At 40.8% G+C, this 19,364-nt stretch overlaps 1 protein-coding gene across 2 annotated transcripts in view; it reads right to left on the bottom strand.

The window, feature by feature from the left end:
* Positions 1 to 3,076: 3,076 nt before the first annotated feature.
* The window catches only part of ttll12 (tubulin tyrosine ligase-like family, member 12), a 31,721-nt gene continuing 15,433 nt past the window's right edge, over positions 3,077 to 19,364 (bottom strand). For both annotated transcript variants that reach the window (XM_038738882.1, XM_038738883.1), the window contains exons 9-14: positions 19,081 to 19,192; positions 14,957 to 15,108; positions 11,889 to 11,970; positions 11,660 to 11,728; positions 11,214 to 11,352; positions 3,077 to 3,505 (exon numbers count right to left, since the gene is read on the bottom strand). In XM_038738882.1, coding sequence (XP_038594810.1) covers positions 3,354 to 3,505; positions 11,214 to 11,352; positions 11,660 to 11,728; positions 11,889 to 11,970; positions 14,957 to 15,108; positions 19,081 to 19,192 — 706 coding nt within the window. In that variant the 3' untranslated portion in view covers positions 3,077 to 3,353. The remainder of the gene's footprint in view (positions 3,506 to 11,213; positions 11,353 to 11,659; positions 11,729 to 11,888; positions 11,971 to 14,956; positions 15,109 to 19,080; positions 19,193 to 19,364) is intronic.

Here is a 19,364-nt window from a genome sequence, read left to right on the forward strand (position 1 = left end):
TCAGAAGTGTTTGTAGTATAGCCATTGGGAGAATGACTGTGGTCTCGCTGGGTAAAGGTGTTGACCGCTGTTATTCTTTCAATGTAAAGTTGACTACTAAATGTTTAATAAGTGTGTACCAACTCATATTTTATTCCTACACTCTGTGTGTTTATGAACCTCTGCCTTTTCAATGTGCCAACATGAGCAGAGCAGCTGCTCAGGCAGCGCAGGCAAAACCTAGCCAATCGTAACATACACAATGGTAGTAAGCACGTATGCCAGGACTGAGATCCTGGCAAACTGAGGCCAAGAATGAGATCATGACACATTGTGATTAATGGCGTCTGGTACTGTAAGGTACGGCCAGGTACTGCGTGAAACCAAGCTTTGCACTGCCGAAACTAAACTTTGTATGAGACACAGCACCCTCATAGTTGGCATGGCTTGTTGAATCACTTAGTTCTTTATTGAATCATGTTATGCATGTATCAAATACGTTATTCCTTATTAATTATTTTAAAAAGTACAATTGTAAGTGTTTGAGTTTTAATGGTGTCAAATTATGCCTGTATAACTTAAAAATGCGGTGAGACTGAAGTTGGAACATATTGGTGAATTTCTAGTCCAGTAATGTCAAAAATATAAAGGATAAATTAACAATAATTATGCTTAATAGTGGAATAATGGAAATTGTGACATTAGTGAAAGGGTTAATTTGGTAAAACAGTACGTAAAAACGGCCACTAGATGGCAGCAGAGGATAAGAAATTAACCAAAGGAGAGGAGTGGTCAGCGAACACTGTAGGAGGAGTTGAGGTGTAACGCCCACCTGGAAGGAGGAGATAAGGTGGAGTTTCAGGTGAAAATAAGGTGATGTTCGCTGACCACCATCTCCGTTCCATCCTGAGACCTGCAGGGATGTTACTCGGGTTTATCTGTCCTTTATTGGAATAAACTCTTTTGCACCGACTCTTGACCGTCTCCAGTGAAGTCTTTGACTATGCAGTTTTTAAACTAAAGAAGAAAGCTAATAGAGTAATTTTATTGAGTCAAATACGTTGGTTAAGGTAGGGACTAGGTCTTCCACTGGCCCGGCCGGCCCTTATTTCCGACCCGACACTTGACAGCCCATTCTGAGCCAAGTAGCGCCAACAGCCGCCCTAAGTGCTTAAGGTGTTTCGTTGAATTAATACCTTCTGTGTCTGACACACACACACACAGTGATGTTTAATTGTTTTATTGTTATGTTCAAATGTTAGTGAGACCTATAGGTTTTTCTTTGGGCCCATGAGGCCTGCACTCCAGGAATGCCATTTGTCTATCACCACTGTGACTATGCAAGAAAAACAAGCATAAACACACACACTAATATTTAGTTGTTGCACATTTGCATTTTGTTAAATATTAATATGTCCACTACTATGACTAACAGTCATAGTTATGTATTATGGAAAATACACAATGTAGGTGTTGAATTAAAAGCTTTCAATCGAGTTTGTAATATGGACGTAGTCATCGTGACATCACCTGTTGGTTTGTAGACTGCCGTTTTGAAGCCTCGAGTTGGGCCGATAGGGCGCCGCCATGTTGAGTTTTTGCAACCAGAAAGTGCGATACGGCAGAGCTAAAGGCCGTGTGCGGAGCTAGCTAGCTTGCTTAGCTAGGTGCAACTGTAACTCACGTTAACATCACGTCATAAACGTCATTTTAACAGGGCTGATAACTTTTGTCTAGCGAACAACAGTCTTAAAATTAAATGTACTCACCAGAGAAAGTGAACAGCCAACTCCTAATAAGCTTTTTAAACGGCGCTGGTTAAATTTACACAGTGCCGAGGGTACGCGTCGGCTCTAGCCTGATTGACAGGTCGCCATGGTAACGACTTGTCAATCATAGATAATCCCGCCCTGAAACAAACTCTGCTTTTTGGTCTATTTTAAATAAATGGGAACATAATTCACCAAATGAACATCATTTTGTATTGAAGAAGACTTGAAACTAGGACTACTACGACTGTGTTTACTGGGGTAATTATTCAGCTGAGAAGTAGGGTCATTTTCCCATTATTTCTAATGGAGCCGGACTTCTTTTTGCAACCAGAAGAGTCGCCCCCTGCTGGATTTTCAATAGAATGCAGGTTTCAGGGACTTCCGCATTCGCTTCATATTGTAGACCGGAAGCTTCCCGCTTGGTTACAACTAACCCAGACCAGAGCCCTTTGAAGAGAGTCAGCAGTGGTCCAAAATGCTTGATCGTCATGTGGTTCATGGAGACCGCAGATAGTTCCCGGAAATTATAGGCGGGAAATTGAAAATGAGCAAGAGAAATGACAAAACAGTGGTTTTTGGTAATTTATACAATAGATTTGTTGATTTACAATATTTGCACAGCACAGTGACACGTGTATGTAGTTACTTTACTATTTTTTTTTTAAAAAGGAGACATATATTTGACAATAACGGCTACAATCACCTTGTTGACATTTTTTGGCAGGAGCCAACTGCTGTTGGAAAATGAAATCTGCATCTCCATAAAGTTGGTCAGCAGCAGGAAGCATGAAGTGCTCTAAAACTTCCTGGTAGACGGCTGCGTTGACCTTGGACCTCAGAAAACACAGTGGACCAACACCAGCAGATGACATAATTTATATTCAAATTTTCTGAGATACTGATTTTGGGGTTTTCATTAGTTGTCAGTTATAATCATCAAATTTAAAAGGAATCAACACTTGAAATATATCAGTCTGTGTGGAATAAATATATACATTATACAAGTTTCACTTTTTGAATGGAATTACTGAAATAAATCAACTTTTTGATGATATTCTAATTATATGACCAGCACCTGTAGTTCCTTTGGTGGAAATGCAGCTAAGATGTTTCAAGGTACACAGATGTCCTCTCCTGTTTATTACTTCCTCCACTTCATTTCTTCTCTGGACTACTGTAGCTAACATCGGTAGATGACAGACTTGTGAAGAAACAAGGCAGGAAAGACAGAGCCCAAAAGGAAGCCGGGTTGAAAGGGAGAGGTAACTGTATATTGTAAGTTTCATAGTCCCACACATCATTTCCCTGAATCAATTCTGATACAATTCCGGATTATCCAACAATGTTTTTATTGCCTCACCATTTTACAGTAGTGTTTTGGTTTTAATCACCAGGTTTGTAAGACTAGCAGTTTTGAGAACAACTTTAAAAAGGCAAATGGATGTATGTTTCATCAGCTCCCAAAATCAATTGGAAAGTAGACGGTAAAATGAACCAGCTACATCGACAGGGTGTGAAAGGAGAAGAAAAAGAACAAACAAAAAAGTAAGTGGATGTCTGTAAAAAAAACTAAATGCAAACACACTGGTGCTGTTGAGTCAATCACATGATCTGTGTGACAGGGCATTGGTCAAGCTGATCCAGGAACAGCGTCTGGAACATGTGGTTGTAGAAGGAGGGGTGGTAGAGGCAGGCCCGGGCGCAGTCTGGGCTGAAATTCAACTCCAGGATCTGTGGCTGCATGACTCGTTCACCTGACGCAGAATCAGAACACACACAAATTAGATAAACAAATGATTAGGGTGACCTAACAGAAGCAAGTATTTAAAAAGGTGTTAATATCCTATAGACAGACACCAGAAGGTAAAAGTACTGTATATTTAAATATACCATACTGTATATACAGTGGGTACGGAAAGTATTCAGACCCCTTTCAATTTTTCACTTCTGATCATCCTTGAGATGGTTCTACACCTTCATTTGAGTCCAGCTGTGTTTGATTATACTGATTGGACTTGATTAGGAAAGCCACACACCTGTCTATATAAGACCTTACAGCTCACAGTGCATGTCAGAGCAAATGAGAATCATGAGGTCAAAGGAACTGCCTGAAGAGCTCAGAGACAGAATTGTGGCAAGGCACAGATCTGGCCAAGGTTACAAAAAAAAATTCTGCTGCACTTAAGCTTCCTAAGAGCACAGTGGCCTCCATAATCCTCAAATGGAAGAAGTTTGGGACGACCAGAACCCTTCCTAGAGCTGGCCGTCCGGCCAAACTGAGCTATCGGGGGAGAAGAGCCTTGGTGAGAGAGGTAAAGAAGAACCCAAAGGTCACTGTGGCTGAGCTCCAGAGATGCAGTCGGGAGATGGGAGAAAGTTGTAGTAAGTCAACCATCACTGCAGCAATCCACCAGTCGGGGCTTTATGGCAGAGTGGCCCGACGGAAGCCTCTCCTCAGTGCAAGACACATGAAAGCCCGCATGGAGTTTGCTAAAAAACACCTGAAGGACTCCAAGATGGTGATAAATAAGATCCTCTGGTCTGATGAGACCAAGATAGAACTTTTTGGCCTTAATTCTAAGCGGTATGTGTGGAGAAAACCAGGCACTGCTCATCACCTGTCCAATACAGTCTCAACAGTGAAGCATGGTGGTGGCAGCATCATGCTGTGGGGGTGTTTTTCAGCTGCAGGGACAGGACGACTGGTTGCAATCGAGGGAAAGATGAATGCGGCCAAGTACAGGGATATCCTGGACGAAAACCTTTTCCAGAGTGCTCTGGACCTCAGACTGGGCCGAAGGTTTACCTTCCAACAAGACAATGACCCTAAGCGCACCGCTAAAATAACGAAGGAGTGGCTTCACAACAACTCCGTGGCTGTTCTTGAATGGCCCAGCCAGAGCCCTGACTTAAACCCAATTGAGCATCTCTGGAGAGACCTGAAAATGGCTGTCCACCAACGTTTACCATCCAACCTGACAGAACTGGAGAGGATCTGCAAGGAGGAATGGCAGAGGATACCCAAATCCAGATGTGAAAAACTTGTTGCATCTTTCCCAAAACGACTCATGGCTGTATTAGATCAAAGGGTGCTTCTACTAAATACTGAGCAAAGGGTCTGAATACTTATGACCATGTGATATTTCAGTTTTTCTTTTTTAATAAATTTGCAAAAATGTCTACATTTCTGTTTTTTTCTGTCAAGATGGGGTGCTGAGTGTACATTACTGAGAAATAAAATGAACTTTTTTGATTTTTGGAAAATGGCTGCAATGAAACAAAGAGTGAAAAATTTAAAGGGGTCTGAATACTTTCCGTACCCACTGTAAGTGCTCAAACTAACATTCACACACATTCATACACTGGTAGAACAGCCACCAGGGGCAATTCAGGGCCCAAGGACACTTCTGGAGGAGCTGTGGATTCAACCACGACCTTCCGATTAATGGGCAACCCGCTCTACCTCCTTATCCACTGTAGAAAACAAGTCAATATTTATATTATATTAAAATCCATGTCTTAAATGTATTAACACTGTTTCATCTTTCTTCTCCCTGTTCTTTCCAGCAGCACCAGGCTCGTGTCTCCTCAAGAGCTGGTCTCATCTGGGGCCTACGACCTGGTCTGCTTCTGACAGTGGAATGTCCTCAACAAAAACAACCTCCCTGCCCCTCTCTCTGTAGATAATATATAATAACGTGTTTTGTTGAATGCAATTGGTTGCCTTATAAATGTTGCACTATTGACCAAACTTCTCTTGACTTAAACTGAGCAGCTTCAGTTATTTATTGATATTCACTTTTTGGGGATGTTTATGTGAATGTGTCTTAACACAGCAGTACATTAGGACGTGTGATATACAGTAGACTAATTATATATATTCTGCATATGCAGCACATTCTATGCATGCATTTGTGTGTTCTGAGGTATAGTTTAGCCTGTGTTTAGGGAAGGATAAAGGGGTAACGTTACAATAGCCATTTTAAAATAAAGTACAAAGCAGTAATTATATGGATTGTATTAGGAACAGAGTAATTCACTCAGCAGCCTAACCATCTCTGCAGTTGCATTTCAACAGATAACACTGTTAATGCTGTCTCTCCGTCCTTCCATAGAAAAAAAATCACTACTGGAGGTACAGTTAACGTAGTAATCAATGCACATTATAGGAAAAGTGCTGCAAATATAGTCTACTGTTAATGTGTTATAACGTCGCACCTCTTCCCTCCAAAATTAAACACAAAATGGATAATACTGCTTCCCCCACTCCCCAGTAGAAATGGTATCATATGTAAGTATAAGGATAGTAATCAAAACAAATTATGCCTTAATATTTATCCGAAAACTGCTGCAAATATAGTTGCTGCTGGTGTCTGTCCCACCACCATTCAAAGTGGTTGACATTTGGATTGGTTGGAACTACAGAGAGCTGCATGGAGCACGTGATCAAAGAGTGTCGTAACTCTCTTATTTAAAGGACTCTGGTTGTGATCACGTTGAAAGTGACCAATCATAAGAGGGTCAGTGCCCTCCTTGTTATGTAGACTCGAGTGAGCAGAAATCAGCTGAGCCAGCAGAAATCCACTGCGTGAACTAAACACCACTCCACGAGCAGAATTCCACTGTGCAAGCAGAGTTATCCTTTGAGAGCATTCCAAGAGATCGCTCGTAGCTACTGTACAACTCTCGTTTGTTGAATTTGTGCGCGGGAAGGTTAATTTTTGCACGTGTGGAGTAACATAATTTGCTCGTGAGCATGTTTTACACGCTCACAACTTATGACCAAAAATAAAAACCAAACGCAATAGTGTGGATGGGACCTGAGGAACAGGGGAGGAGAGGTGGGTGGGGCTAGACAAGGTATAAATCTAGAGTTCGACATTGAGGTAAGGCCAGAATGTAGCTTGTTATCAGGGGCCTTACTGTGTAGGATTTGGACATAATGTTGTAGGGTAAGGGAGTGATGTATCTGGGGTAAACGCTTCACTGTTCATTTATTTGTTGTAGAGCTGTTCCTTATTGTGTCTCATTCAAGTATTACATATGAGCCAGATAAGACAGGAGGAAGACATAAGAGACAGAAGATGAGGCAGACCAGAACAGAGGGTATCCCAAGAGGAAACAGGAATCATCCCAACTGAATTCATTGATGTTTTTGACTGCAGTTACATGCCAAGGCAAGTAAAACAATACCGCTTTCCATCCTGCATGTTTGGTCACGTCATGTGTGTTTTTAGCCGTTTTACTATGTATGGAGATCAATTCTGATATGCAGCTAAAGCGCTGGTAAGGACAGAGATCGTTTTCATTTTAAACTCTGTTTTAAAATTAAAACATAGTAATGTGGATGTAGCCTAAGACAAGATATGTTTGGCAGGGTATGCTGCAGACGTGATCAGCTCACATTACAGTCACAATATGGCCATTTAGGATGGCAACCACAACAGCATCAACTCGCAAGGCACAAGACAAGGTCATTCAGAGTTTTTCAATTCACATACTGATAATCTAGGTACAGATAACCAACAACAAACCTAAAGCCTCCCACATCATTAACGACTCTCGCCTGGCCAACAAACAGAATTAGTTTTACTGTCGCTGAGAGAGACAATGGGACAGTCTTGTGTCGTCAACTCCACAGTCAACACCGTGGAGTCCTTCAAATTCCTGGAGACCATCATCTCCTGGGACATCACCAAGAAGGCCCAGCAGAGCATGTACTTTGGCACCTGAAGAAGTTCAGCCAGCCAAATTCAGCCATTATGCACTTCTAAACCACCATCATTGAGTCCATCCTCCCCTCCTCCATCACCACCTGGCACGCCGCTGCCACTGCCAGGGACAAGGGCAGGCTGCATCATTCACTCTGCAGAGAAGGTGATTGGGTGCAATCTAACATCCCACCAGTACCTGTAAGCCTTCAGGAATCTAAGGCATGCAGAAAAGATTGGTTCTGAATCCTCCCACGAAGGACACAAACAGTTTCAGACACTCCCCCCTTATTACATTTTGTCAATTTAATATTTATTTATATATCTTTATATTTATGTAGGTTTATGCCTCTTGTCTATTTTTGTATCATCTGTTGTTACACACCTTACACCAAAACAATTTCCTTGTGTGAGTAAAAAGTACTTGGTAAAAAAGCTGTTTCTGATTTTGATTGGGAAAGGATACACTCACATATAGCTGCGCGATTTGACAAAAAATTCATATCCCATATAGGTCATTTCATATCCCAATAACAATACACATCCCGATATTGAACATTTTTTGTAAATTCACTGAAATACGGCATTTCCAACTGTAACTCAGGACATTTCTCTGCATCATAAAGGCGGGGTAACACACTAATTTAATTAGCATTAACATTAATTCTTCCCTGCAACACTGGCACGTGTGGAAGAACGGACCGTGGTGATGTTAGTTTCAAGTTGGATATTAGTTTTACGTTGGACATTCAATAGATGTCGAATTCCAACGTAAAACTAACTTCACCCAGTGCATAGTATCGTTCCCTCACCAAAATATTACGGTAAAGTGCGGAATTTCCGACACAACGATAATTATAAATGGACGTTTTTCTATTGTCAAACGATAGATATCGTCATATCGTACAGCTCTACACTGGAGAGAGCATTCGATTATTTCAGGGAGGATGAAAAAGTCAACATGCACAAGGCCTCAGTGATGTGTTTGAAGAACTTTAAATCCACACAGTAATCTTAAAGTGGAAAAAAAAAAAGTGTTCGTACTGTGCGGTATTCACATGTTGGTGTGCTCACAAGTCAAGTCAAGTCTCTAGTGGTTATTACAAATGTTGTATCACCTGCTGCATTCAATCCAGGCTGCTTATAAAACTGCATAGCTATAAGGAATTCTGTAAATGTAACCTGCTTTTCACTTACAGAGCACAACCATGTAATGTGCAATGCAATTAATGACAGCTTAATCTACTGTTAGTCAACACCCCAGACTCTCAAACTCAGTGTAACGTTATAACTAAATAAAACTGTAATGTTGCATGATCAACAATAAACCTGTAACCTGTGTTTCACTTACAGACTACAACCATGTAGCCTAATGCATCTAAAACTAATGGCAGCTCATAAATTACTGCAAGTCAACCAGAGGTGTGGACTCGAGTCACAAAATGATGACTTTAGACTCGACTTGACAAAATCAAAGAAGACCTGCGACTCGACTTTGACTTTAACAGCAATGACTCGTGACTTCACTTGGACTTGAGCCTTTTGACTCGAGCTGACTTGACACTCCCTATGTCCGAATATAAATTATTAAGTCTTTAAAATATAAAAGACTATATTATAACAACAGATTATGATAAACAACAGTTAAGAAAAACTGATAAGATAAGTGATTCAGTTCCATCCTGATGCCTGCTAGGATCTAGTTTGGGTTTTTTGTCATCTAGTGGAATAAAAACTCTCTCAAAGAGAAGGTTTTGACTGCAAGTTTTTGACTACTTAGGCGAACTATTTGAGTATTTTTGACAAAGTTTCTTAAAGTGGTGAGGGTTAGGATGGCATCGCCCTGGCCTCCAGCACCACTGTGAGGAATCTTGGAGTTATCTTTGATCAGGACATGTCGTTTAAGTCTCACATTAAGCAAATTTCAAGGACCGCCTTTTTTCACCTACGTAATATTGCGAAAATCAGGAACATCCTGTCTAAAAATTATGCAGAAAAACTAGTCCACACATTTGTTACTTCTAGGCTGGATTACTGCAATTCTTTATTATCAGCCTGCTCGAAAAAGTCCATTAAGACTCTTCAGCTGATCCAGAATGCTGCAGCACGTGTTCTGACAGGAACCAGGAAAAGAGATCATATTTCTCCTGTTTTAGCTTCTTTGCATTGGCTTCCAGTAAAATCCAGAATAGAATTTAAAATCATTCTTCTTACCTACAAAGCTCTTAATGGTCAGGCACCATCTTATCTTAAAGAGCTCATAGTACCTTACTACCCCACCAGAGCACTGCGCTCCCAGAATGCAGGGTTACTTGTGGTTCCTAGAGTCTCCAAAAGTAGACTAGGAGCCAGAGCGTTCAGCTATCAAGCTCCTCTCCTGTGGAACCAGGTTCCAGTTTGGGTTCAGGAGGCAGACACCATCTCCACATTTAAGAGTAGGCTTAAGACTTTCCTCTTTGATAAAGCTTATAGTTAGGGCTGGCTCAGGTGAGTCCTGAACCATCCCTTAGTTATGCTGCTATAGGCCTAGACTGCCGGGGGATTTCCCATGATGCACTGAGCTCCTCTCTCCTCTACTTTCTCTCCCTCTGTATGCAACCTCATCCCATTATTGCATGTTACTAAACAACTTCTCCCCTTTCCGGTAGTCTTGTGCTTTCTCGTCCCTCTCCTCTCTCCTCCTATCACTTCCTGCAGGTTTTCTGGCTCTGGAGCTGTGGAGTGTATTTTTTGGCTAAATGGAAGTATTACCAATATTGATGAGATAGATATATGATTCAAATGAATATATATTATTAAACTGATCAATAAAGGATTATCATAGATGTATTGGCAAGACAGGTACACATGCACTTAAAAAAGAAGGATAAAGATGGATTCTTACAGAGTAAGATCAGGATCACAATTAGCTAGGCACACTCCTATACGATGTTTGCATTCAAGTGATTCCGATGGGTCCGAACAATAGGATGTTTGAGGGACAATGCAACAGGACACATTTATAGCAGTGCAAAGTTCTCACCCCAGGATCAAGTAAGAAACATAACTTCAACTGAAAGTACCTAAGAGACACTGGCATAACAGCAGGCATAAAGTTAAAAGTTAAAGTTGAAAAAAGTCAGACCTGATTCAAATAAATGACGATAATTAGACAAAATGTGGTCAACCTAAACAGACACAAATAGGGTCAACCATCAAGTCGTGGATACTATAGATAGGTTTCGTCTTATCTTCTGCACAGCCTCATATCCCACAGGGACGTTTCAGAAGCAGATCATTTTGCCTGTCTGATTTTGATGACTTGGTCATTTTTCCTTGACGTTTGTGCTTCTACCATGGTTAAGTAGGCTATGTAGTTAAATTGTTGGGTTTTTTTTTTTTTAATTGTGTTTACTGTATATATATATATATATATATATATATATATATATATATATATACACACGATCGAGAGTCTGTATTGGGCTTTCTGCCTGGTGTGATCTGCACTATTCATGGAAAGCTCCTGCAACGGTACTGAAATGCGCTGCATGCATCTGGTGGAATCACAGTTGTCTAGAATGGCCCCGATCAGCTCCGGTGGCTGTGTCGCAGCCGGAATGCAACGCAGCCATGCCTGATGCAATCAAGCAGTAACAGTCACGTGTCACTGGAAATGCAATGTGGGAACGCCCTGCATTTGCTAGCCTCATGGCCACTGAAACAGTTTGGGCTGAGGCTTAAAGCTCAACGGCGAAGAATGAAAGCTCACCATTTTGCCCTGTACTCCACTTCAACATGAGGTCGACGGCATAGATCGCCCGGGATGATGGGTAGGGGCAAATACCATATGGAGCCGGTCGAGATGAGGCTGCCTGAAAGAGTTCCCTGAATGCTTTAAACAGCTCTGCCTGCAATAGACAGGGAAAGGAAGGAAGCAAAATAATTAGAGGCTGAATTACACAAGGATACAACATAAAATAAGCCCTTAGAGACAATGTAACCTGTGGTTCTCAATCTGGGTGAGGCTTGGGAAAGACTTGATGATCAGTCTTATTTATACCAGAATTGCTCATCCTGACACAGAGGACTTAATCAGGAGAGGTCAGTGCTTTACAGATTCACAAATGTACGTTGTAGGTTAAGTTCAAATTCAATTAATTCAAGAAGTTCCTTGAAAAAGTCCCAAGCTGAAAAGGTCTAAAAGTTTACACTTACTTCTACCTCCTTCCATGGATACAGTGGGTACTGCTTGTCAAACATTGGAATGAACTCATCAAAGTGCACCTACAGACAGAGAGATAGTGATTCAACTTAACAGTTAACAATTGCACTTTCATGAAGCTTGCTTTAGGCAGCGATGACATATACCATAGTGACCAGAACATGTTTTTGTGACCCGGCAATTGATTTCACAAATGGATCACTGAGTGCAATAAAAAAGTACCTGTTTAAGCTCCACCCCTTCTGCGTAGTTCATGACGGTGAAGTGCTTTTGGTAATCATCAAAATGGTCCAAGGAGAAAGGTCTAGATAAAAGAAACAAGGATCAGGTCCAGGCAGTTCACTCTATATTAAGATAAAGAGTTAGTTATTGTCGTGTGTTTTATATACTATTCTAAAAACATTAAGGTCGCTACTCTATAGTCTGAACTGCCCGGGTTTTTCTGTCCTTAACTGCACACTATCCTCCACTCTGTGTGAAACACTGAAGATAGCTTTTTGGGGACAATTACAAAGGAATGTCTGGCGTGCAATAGATGCATTGGATGTATTAGAAGTGTACTTCAAATGAATGAAATCAGAGTGCAGGGGTGTGTTGTATAACCAATGTTTGTTATGCAGTTGCTTTAAGAACCAGGACACATGTAAATATTAAATAATGCAATGTAACCAGAGTATATTAATAACCAAGAATGTATTAAGCTTTAAAATGTGATTGGACAACTAAAGGTTTTAATTGTGTCAATTCAAAGCATTCCAGAGACCTGATATCTCCTCAATTGACAGGCTAAAAGTATTTTTGGGATTTTTACTGGTGTCTAGCAGTAATTACATGTCTAAAAAATCTTAACAATATTGGCAATATAGTGTATGTCAAACAAAAATGAAAGAAAGGTTTAAGAAAGCGTGTGGACTAGTGTTGTCACGATACAGGAATTTCTAACTTCGATATAATACCTTGAAAAATATTGATATTCGATACCATTTTCAATATCAGGGGGGAAATTCACACGTTGATTAAATGACTGAATTTAATTACAAAATGATCAAATCAACTAATCTTAGAAATAAAGTGAAGCGCAATGGATAAGGCTATGCCTTTGGTGTGAGAGACTCGGGTTCAAGCCCCCACTGTGACCCATCCACCATTGTGTCCCTGAGCAAGACACTTAACCCCTCGTTGCTCCAGAGGCATGCGACCTCTAACATGTATAGCAATTGTAAGTCACCTTGGATAAAAGCGTCAGCTAAATGAATAAATATAATGTAAATGAATTCTGCAGGCCGGAGATAGGTTTATTGACGGCCTCAAACTCCACTAGAAGCCTCTCGGAAGCATTTCAGCAGCGCAGCGTGTAACCTGCCCCACGTTAATGACTTGTTTTTAATATGTCCTTTTTGTGCTTCTACTACATTCTTCAAAGCTCTCTGTGGATCGCTTTCGTTTCTCGCCTTGACGGGTGCATTTAGCAACTACAGAATTATTATTTTAGAATAAGAGACAGACTTTGCTGACATGTTTAGATTTTGTTGATTTGGTGATTATTGCTTGCTTTTTGTGCTTCTACTATGATTAAGTAGGCTACATAGTTAAAATGTTTATTTTTTGTCTGATTTAACTGCATTTTTGTTGATATACGATGGGAAGTGTGTAAGTCTATTTTATTTTGAAAATTGACCAAATTCTTTGCAGTTTCTGAGTCTAACTTCCTGCCCGGTTCATCTACTCTGTGCTGCTTGACGCTGGGACGCTTCTTGGACGCATTGTGGCGCTTCTGGTGTGAGCACAAACATTTAGTAGATTGACAATGATCAGCTCTGGCAACAGCGACGCAGGCTGACTCAGTGGACTTTCGGAGTGAGTCCGTGGTTATGTAAACTTGGTTGAAATGACTTGGTAGCAGTTGGGCCCTGTGATTAAGCTCTGCCCCCACTGCGCTGCAAGTCTAGCTCCGCCCCCGTGTGTGTGTGTGTGTCAACTAGCTGTCAAGAGAAGAGAAGCGCATTTTCAATATAGGTACTGTGGAAAATGAATATTAAAACCATTTAAAATATGTATCACAACACTAGTATGGACAAGAACACAAGGTAATAACAAAAAAAGTAGTTTAAGAATATTGTCAAATCAGGGGGTGGCAACAGAGCACCGATAAAGACAGAAAATCCCAACAAATTTCAGTTCAGGTCTATTGAGGCTTACTCTGGTCTTATCTTGTAATGAGAATAAACTTTATTGCATCTGTCTCTGACTGACGTCAGGGAATCCTTTTGGACTCCAAGTGCAAGTGTAAGTGTAAGTGGTGTGAACTAAGTTGGGCTCCCAGCTGGCCAAGGCCCGAGCTTTTGTCCCTCAACATATCATTGTCACTGACCGCAACTTCACCCTGTGATTAACCCAACCCCAACAAATTATTCATTTATCTGAATGAATGGGGGCACACTGATAATCTTTTGTTCAAAACATAATGCAATAGCTATATTGCATAACTGAGTTATTATCAGTACTTTGTCTGGTGATTGAAAAAGTCAAGGTGGCTCTAAAGCAAACCATTAGCAATACAATTAAAGCTTAGTTCGTAATTTTAATCCGATTTGCCGCTCGGCGAGCTCAGCGTCCATCAAGCTGTGATCAGGGGTAAATCAGCGGTCGATCGCCGGTCACCAGTCGTTATGTGTGAACTACTGAACAACTCATCAAAAAGGGTTCCCAATGCCAGCCAGATTTCTAGCATGCTAAATATCTGGAGGAGTTGGCCGACTCGACATCCACTTTCTTTGTCTTTATAATTGCCATCTTTATAAGAAACAACAGCTGTTTCATGTGTAGGTTCGCGTCATTTCCCGTTTCACGTGTGTTTTCTTGACAAAATGTGGTTTGGAGACCAGCGTCGGGTGACAGAGTTGTTGTCGGCTCCTGTAGTGTGACCCTCTGTCACTGACCTAGTGTGAACACCACAACTATTCAAGACTCCCATCACCAGACAGTCAGAGGTGTTGCAAAATGGCGGTTCGATCCCTGGCTCCACCAGTCTACATGCCGAAGTCCTTTGGCAAGACACTGAACCCCAAATTTCTCCCGATGGCTGTTCCATCGGTGTGTAAATGTGGGTGAATGTTTATTTCCAATCTTACAATGATGATTCATTCTGAGTTGGCAACTTAGCCTCTGCCATCAGTGTATGAATGTGTGTGAATGGGTGAATATGACGTAGCGTAAAAGCACTTTGAGAGGTTGAAGACAAGAAAAGCGCTATACAAGTACAGTCCATTTACCATGTATGTATGTTGTACCTATTAGCAAAGCGCAACCAGAAGACGTTGTAGGCATAGAGACGCAGAGGCTGCACAGAGCGCAACATCAGCATGTAGCGAATGTCAAACTTCACCATTCCAACCTCCTCTCTGCTGAACAGCACTGGATCTTCGAGGTACTTACACACCACCTGGACCAAAGACACACACACGCAAAAAATCGCAGAGTTAGTGGTAACAAAATAATCTGTCTGAGCCAGTACTAAAATGAAAGAGGAATAAATCATTTTACTATACACATTACATGTACACAATGCAACTGTTGCCATTACTGCAAGCAATGCACATGAGTGGCATTAACATACATTGAATAGGTTGAAAAACACCAAATAGTGTATTCTGCATATGCAGTAAGTTGTTACAGCTACTATATCTCTGTTACAAACTGCATAACTCTGAGCTTCAGCCATTACATTTGTAAACTTAATGGCAATTAGGAAACAACTCATAGACCTCTTACAACCTTGAAAACCAGCATTTTTGTATGAAAGGATACTACTGGTATCCTGACCATTTTATACCCCTCTTCTATACCCCTTTCCCCAGCCTTGGCACCAAGCAATTCCTTGGCTTTGCTGAAAACAACCACGATAAAGCCCTGTCTCCTCTCTGGAGGAGTTTCACAGTTTGCTTGTGAAAGTCTCTTTTGGCCTAGGGAATGTTTCAAGTTTATCAATTCCAATTCTGATAACAATTCTAGTTATCAAATCCTGGTTCTGATTCCAACCCCTTCACTGTTCTGTGACCTTCATCCACTTCCTCCTTGCTTATCTTCTGCTCTCTTGGCTGAAGTGAAATAAGTTTCTTTAGTAGTAATGCGTGTGAAAGTGTGAAAAAAGGACAGTGGTTGTGACAATCAGGGGCCTTTAGAACAACCTGACTGTTCACTGACAGTCCACCAACTGAGCTAACCGCACCCATGATGTTTTGTTTTAAAAATTATTTTTCAATTTTCTTTTTATATGTTCTATATCTTTTATCTCTTGTGTATGAAATTGTCTGAACATGTTTGTGAAGCACAGGACAGAATGCATTCCATTCGCATTCAGACAGATGGCCAAGGAGGTCGAGCTCTCTCTCTCTCTCTATCTCTCTCTCTCTCTCAGAATTTTATTCATGGATTTTTCTTCTGCTTTTAATACTGTAAACACAAACAACCTGCTGCACTGCCTCTCTGACCTCCAGGTACACCCAACACGGATTTTATGGATAAAGAGTTTTTTACAAGACAGACCACAACAGGTGTTTTTAAATGGTTTTAACTCCAGCAAGCTGGTTTTAAACACTGGACTCCCCCAGGGCTGTGTCTTATCTCCCATTCTCTTCTCTGCTTATACTAACAGTATTTCCTGCAGCAGTGAAGGAATAACACTTTTTAAGTACGCAGATGACATGGCCCTGGTGGCACACCTGACTGGCACTGATGCCTTCATGGCAGCAAGGATATTTTAACTCTGGTTTACTCATCACTCATTGAATCCATTCTCACCTTCAACATCTCATCCTGGTACAACCTCCTCACAGTCAAACATAAAACCAAACTCTCCCGCATAATAAACCACTGCAGCAAGATAATCGGCTCACCACAAACCCCCTTATTTGAGCTGCACAACAGTTCTGTGATCAGGAAGGCCACCCTGATCACAGGGGACCCCTCTCACCCTCTCCATCACTCTTTCCAGTTACTGCCATCAGGCAGACGATATCAAGTTCCACTTGCCAGGAAAAACATTTACAAGAAATCTTTCATCCCGTCTGTAATAACCACTGAATAACAAAAAACAGACATTGTACAGCTGCTGTTGTTATATAGGTTTTAATGAAGTATGTGTTTAAATGTATGTTGTCAAAGGAGAATTTCTGTCACTGTTTTTTTGGGACAGACAATAAAGCTATCCATCTATCTATAATGATAATCCATTCCCTAGTGATATTACAATAATAATTTTAATCAGCAGAAATTTACTCTTATGTGAAAGACTTTTGTGAAGAGAAGAAGACAATCCTATTTGACTGAATGACAAAATAAAGTTGTTTCTTAATATGGCCAGAAGAAACTGATAGGGGTAGAACAAGAATTGTCACGAAATAAATAGTTTGATGCCCTTTCAGATCTTTTGTGCCGTTTTTCATTTTGATGTATAAGAAAAAAGATTTTTATTTGTCTTGGACCTTATTTGTGTCCTACTATTTTTGGCCTTTATGAATTGGTAATTAGTAAGCACATTATTTGTTAGATTTGCAAGATATGTTCTTTTATTTTACTAGTTTTTTGCTTATATGACTTATTACAAATGTTGCAGCTACTAGGCTAAAGGGGGAGTTGCCTTAAACAAATCTGACAAGGTGAGAAAGCATGGGCCAATCAATCTGGTTGTCAAGCCCTGCCAACCAATGAACATTTTGAAATGGGTGAAACTTCCCCTGCCTACTTGCTTTATTTAAGCTGCGGACCCTGGAGCTAAGGGGTTCTTCTTTTTTTTAAATTTCATTTTACAGCTCTCTGTGTGGGCCAGATTGGTGTACTCCGTGTATTAAGGGGGATTATCCTATTGCCTGATTCTTGTAAACAGTAAAAGCTTAGTATAGCATTTAGATAAGGTTTTGAGACTTCTGAAAATTTGTAACGCTTTTTGTATTTTTTAAACTTAAAAAGTGTCTCTTTAGGTGGAAGCCCCAAAAGAACTACAAAGAGTTTTCCTCTTTTGTCTTCATTTCCTTCCCTCCTCCCAGACTGGTAGGTGCCAATTTGACATCCACACTGCCTACACCTACACACCTCACTACAGACAACTACAAATCTGGCATTAAGTAATTAATTCCACGTTTTGTTGATGTTGATACCCTACTCCCTAAAGCTGCTAGGGGGAGGATTGGGGGTTGACTAAGTAACATTTTGAACCTGGAGTTAGACATTTGATAATTGAGGTAGGCTAGAGCCTCGTGTTGAAACTAGCTTGTTATCAGGGGTCACTCTCTTTCCTGAGTGGAATCATAATGCGCTAGGGTCTTGGGGATGGTGACCCGAGAAATAAAGTCGCACGACACTGAGTCACAATACCCTATCAGCGTTGAGATTGTCCGGACGTCCCGACGGCTTCAGAGCGTTGTTTGGAGAGTACCAGGCAGAGCAGGGGAGTGAAACGCCGCTGGCTAACGAAGAGCTGCTGAGCTACGGGGTCCTGTCAAGGACAGAGCTGGGAGCAGCGCTGCAGCTTTTGGACAAATAAACAACCCTGGTAGTCTGTCTGGATTATGCTCTGCCAACTACACCGTTTAACCCCTGGAGGAGCTCAGAGTTAACTGCTTTAATAAAATTAATTAATTAATTTTTTTTACTTTAGTTTTTGGAATTACAACGTTGATTTATCTTCACCCACACTTCTCAGCATTTCCGGTTCCACTGTTGTTGTTGGCACCCAGAGCTTTGTTGGACTACTACTTTATATAAACAACAAGTTAGCAAAGCATGGCCCTGACCAATTCAAACTCCATTCAGAAAACAACAATTTAATAAGCTGCTGTTTTGCTGACTAATGCTCACTGCAGTTCAACCAGGAACTAAAATATGCAGAAATTTAGGAACCAAGAAGCAGAATACAAACGTACGTGTCTTATTGAACTCATGGTTCTGGGAAATTTGGAACAGATTCCATCTTGGGACCGGTTCTTGATACCCACTCAATTGAGGGTCGTTAGGGCTGAAGATTACAGGTTTGAAAATCAAAAATGAGATAGGAAGAAGTGAGCTGCTACTAGTATAACATACCTCAATCTTCATCTGAACCGTTGCATTGTGGGAGATCACTGTGTGATGCAGGGTTTAATGTAGGAGCTAAAAGTATTCTTAATGACTGAGTTTATGAGTAAAACAGGATATAAAAGCTTCTGAAATACTTCATCTCTTAAGCACAGGTACATACACACATGAAGACAGTATATATAGGCTACAGGTTTTCATACATTTATCATAAGACTCTACTCTGTGCTTTTGCAGATGTACTTTTGCTCAGGATGTGGTCTTCAAAGTTCTTATGCATAGGTACCATCCATCAGGTTAATATGAAAATGATCTTAGGTGTCTGTCTGTTATGTGTTGGTACCTTTGGCATACTCTCTCTTTGTCTGATTATGTAGTCCAGGTTGTTGGTGATGTGTGTGTCTAGTCCACGAGCCAAGTTCCAGGGCTTACAGATCCAGTGGTTATCCTCTCCCCTGAAACACACATCAATGCATCAAACTCCAGGGACTGTCCCAAGTCTGAGGAATATCATCAGCTACAAGATAACAATGTAACTTTACCTTTACGTGATACCTCATAAATACTGGAGTTTGTAATAAAACAAAAAAAGGGTGCTGATCTGACCATCAACTTGAACAAAAGCCA

The sequence above is a fragment of the Micropterus salmoides genome, unplaced genomic scaffold (genome assembly GCF_014851395.1).
Source record: "Micropterus salmoides isolate LMB-PRFRI ecotype aquatic unplaced genomic scaffold, ASM1485139v1 Ms_hic_scaffold_23, whole genome shotgun sequence".
Lineage (NCBI taxonomy): Eukaryota > Metazoa > Chordata > Actinopteri > Centrarchiformes > Centrarchidae > Micropterus > Micropterus salmoides.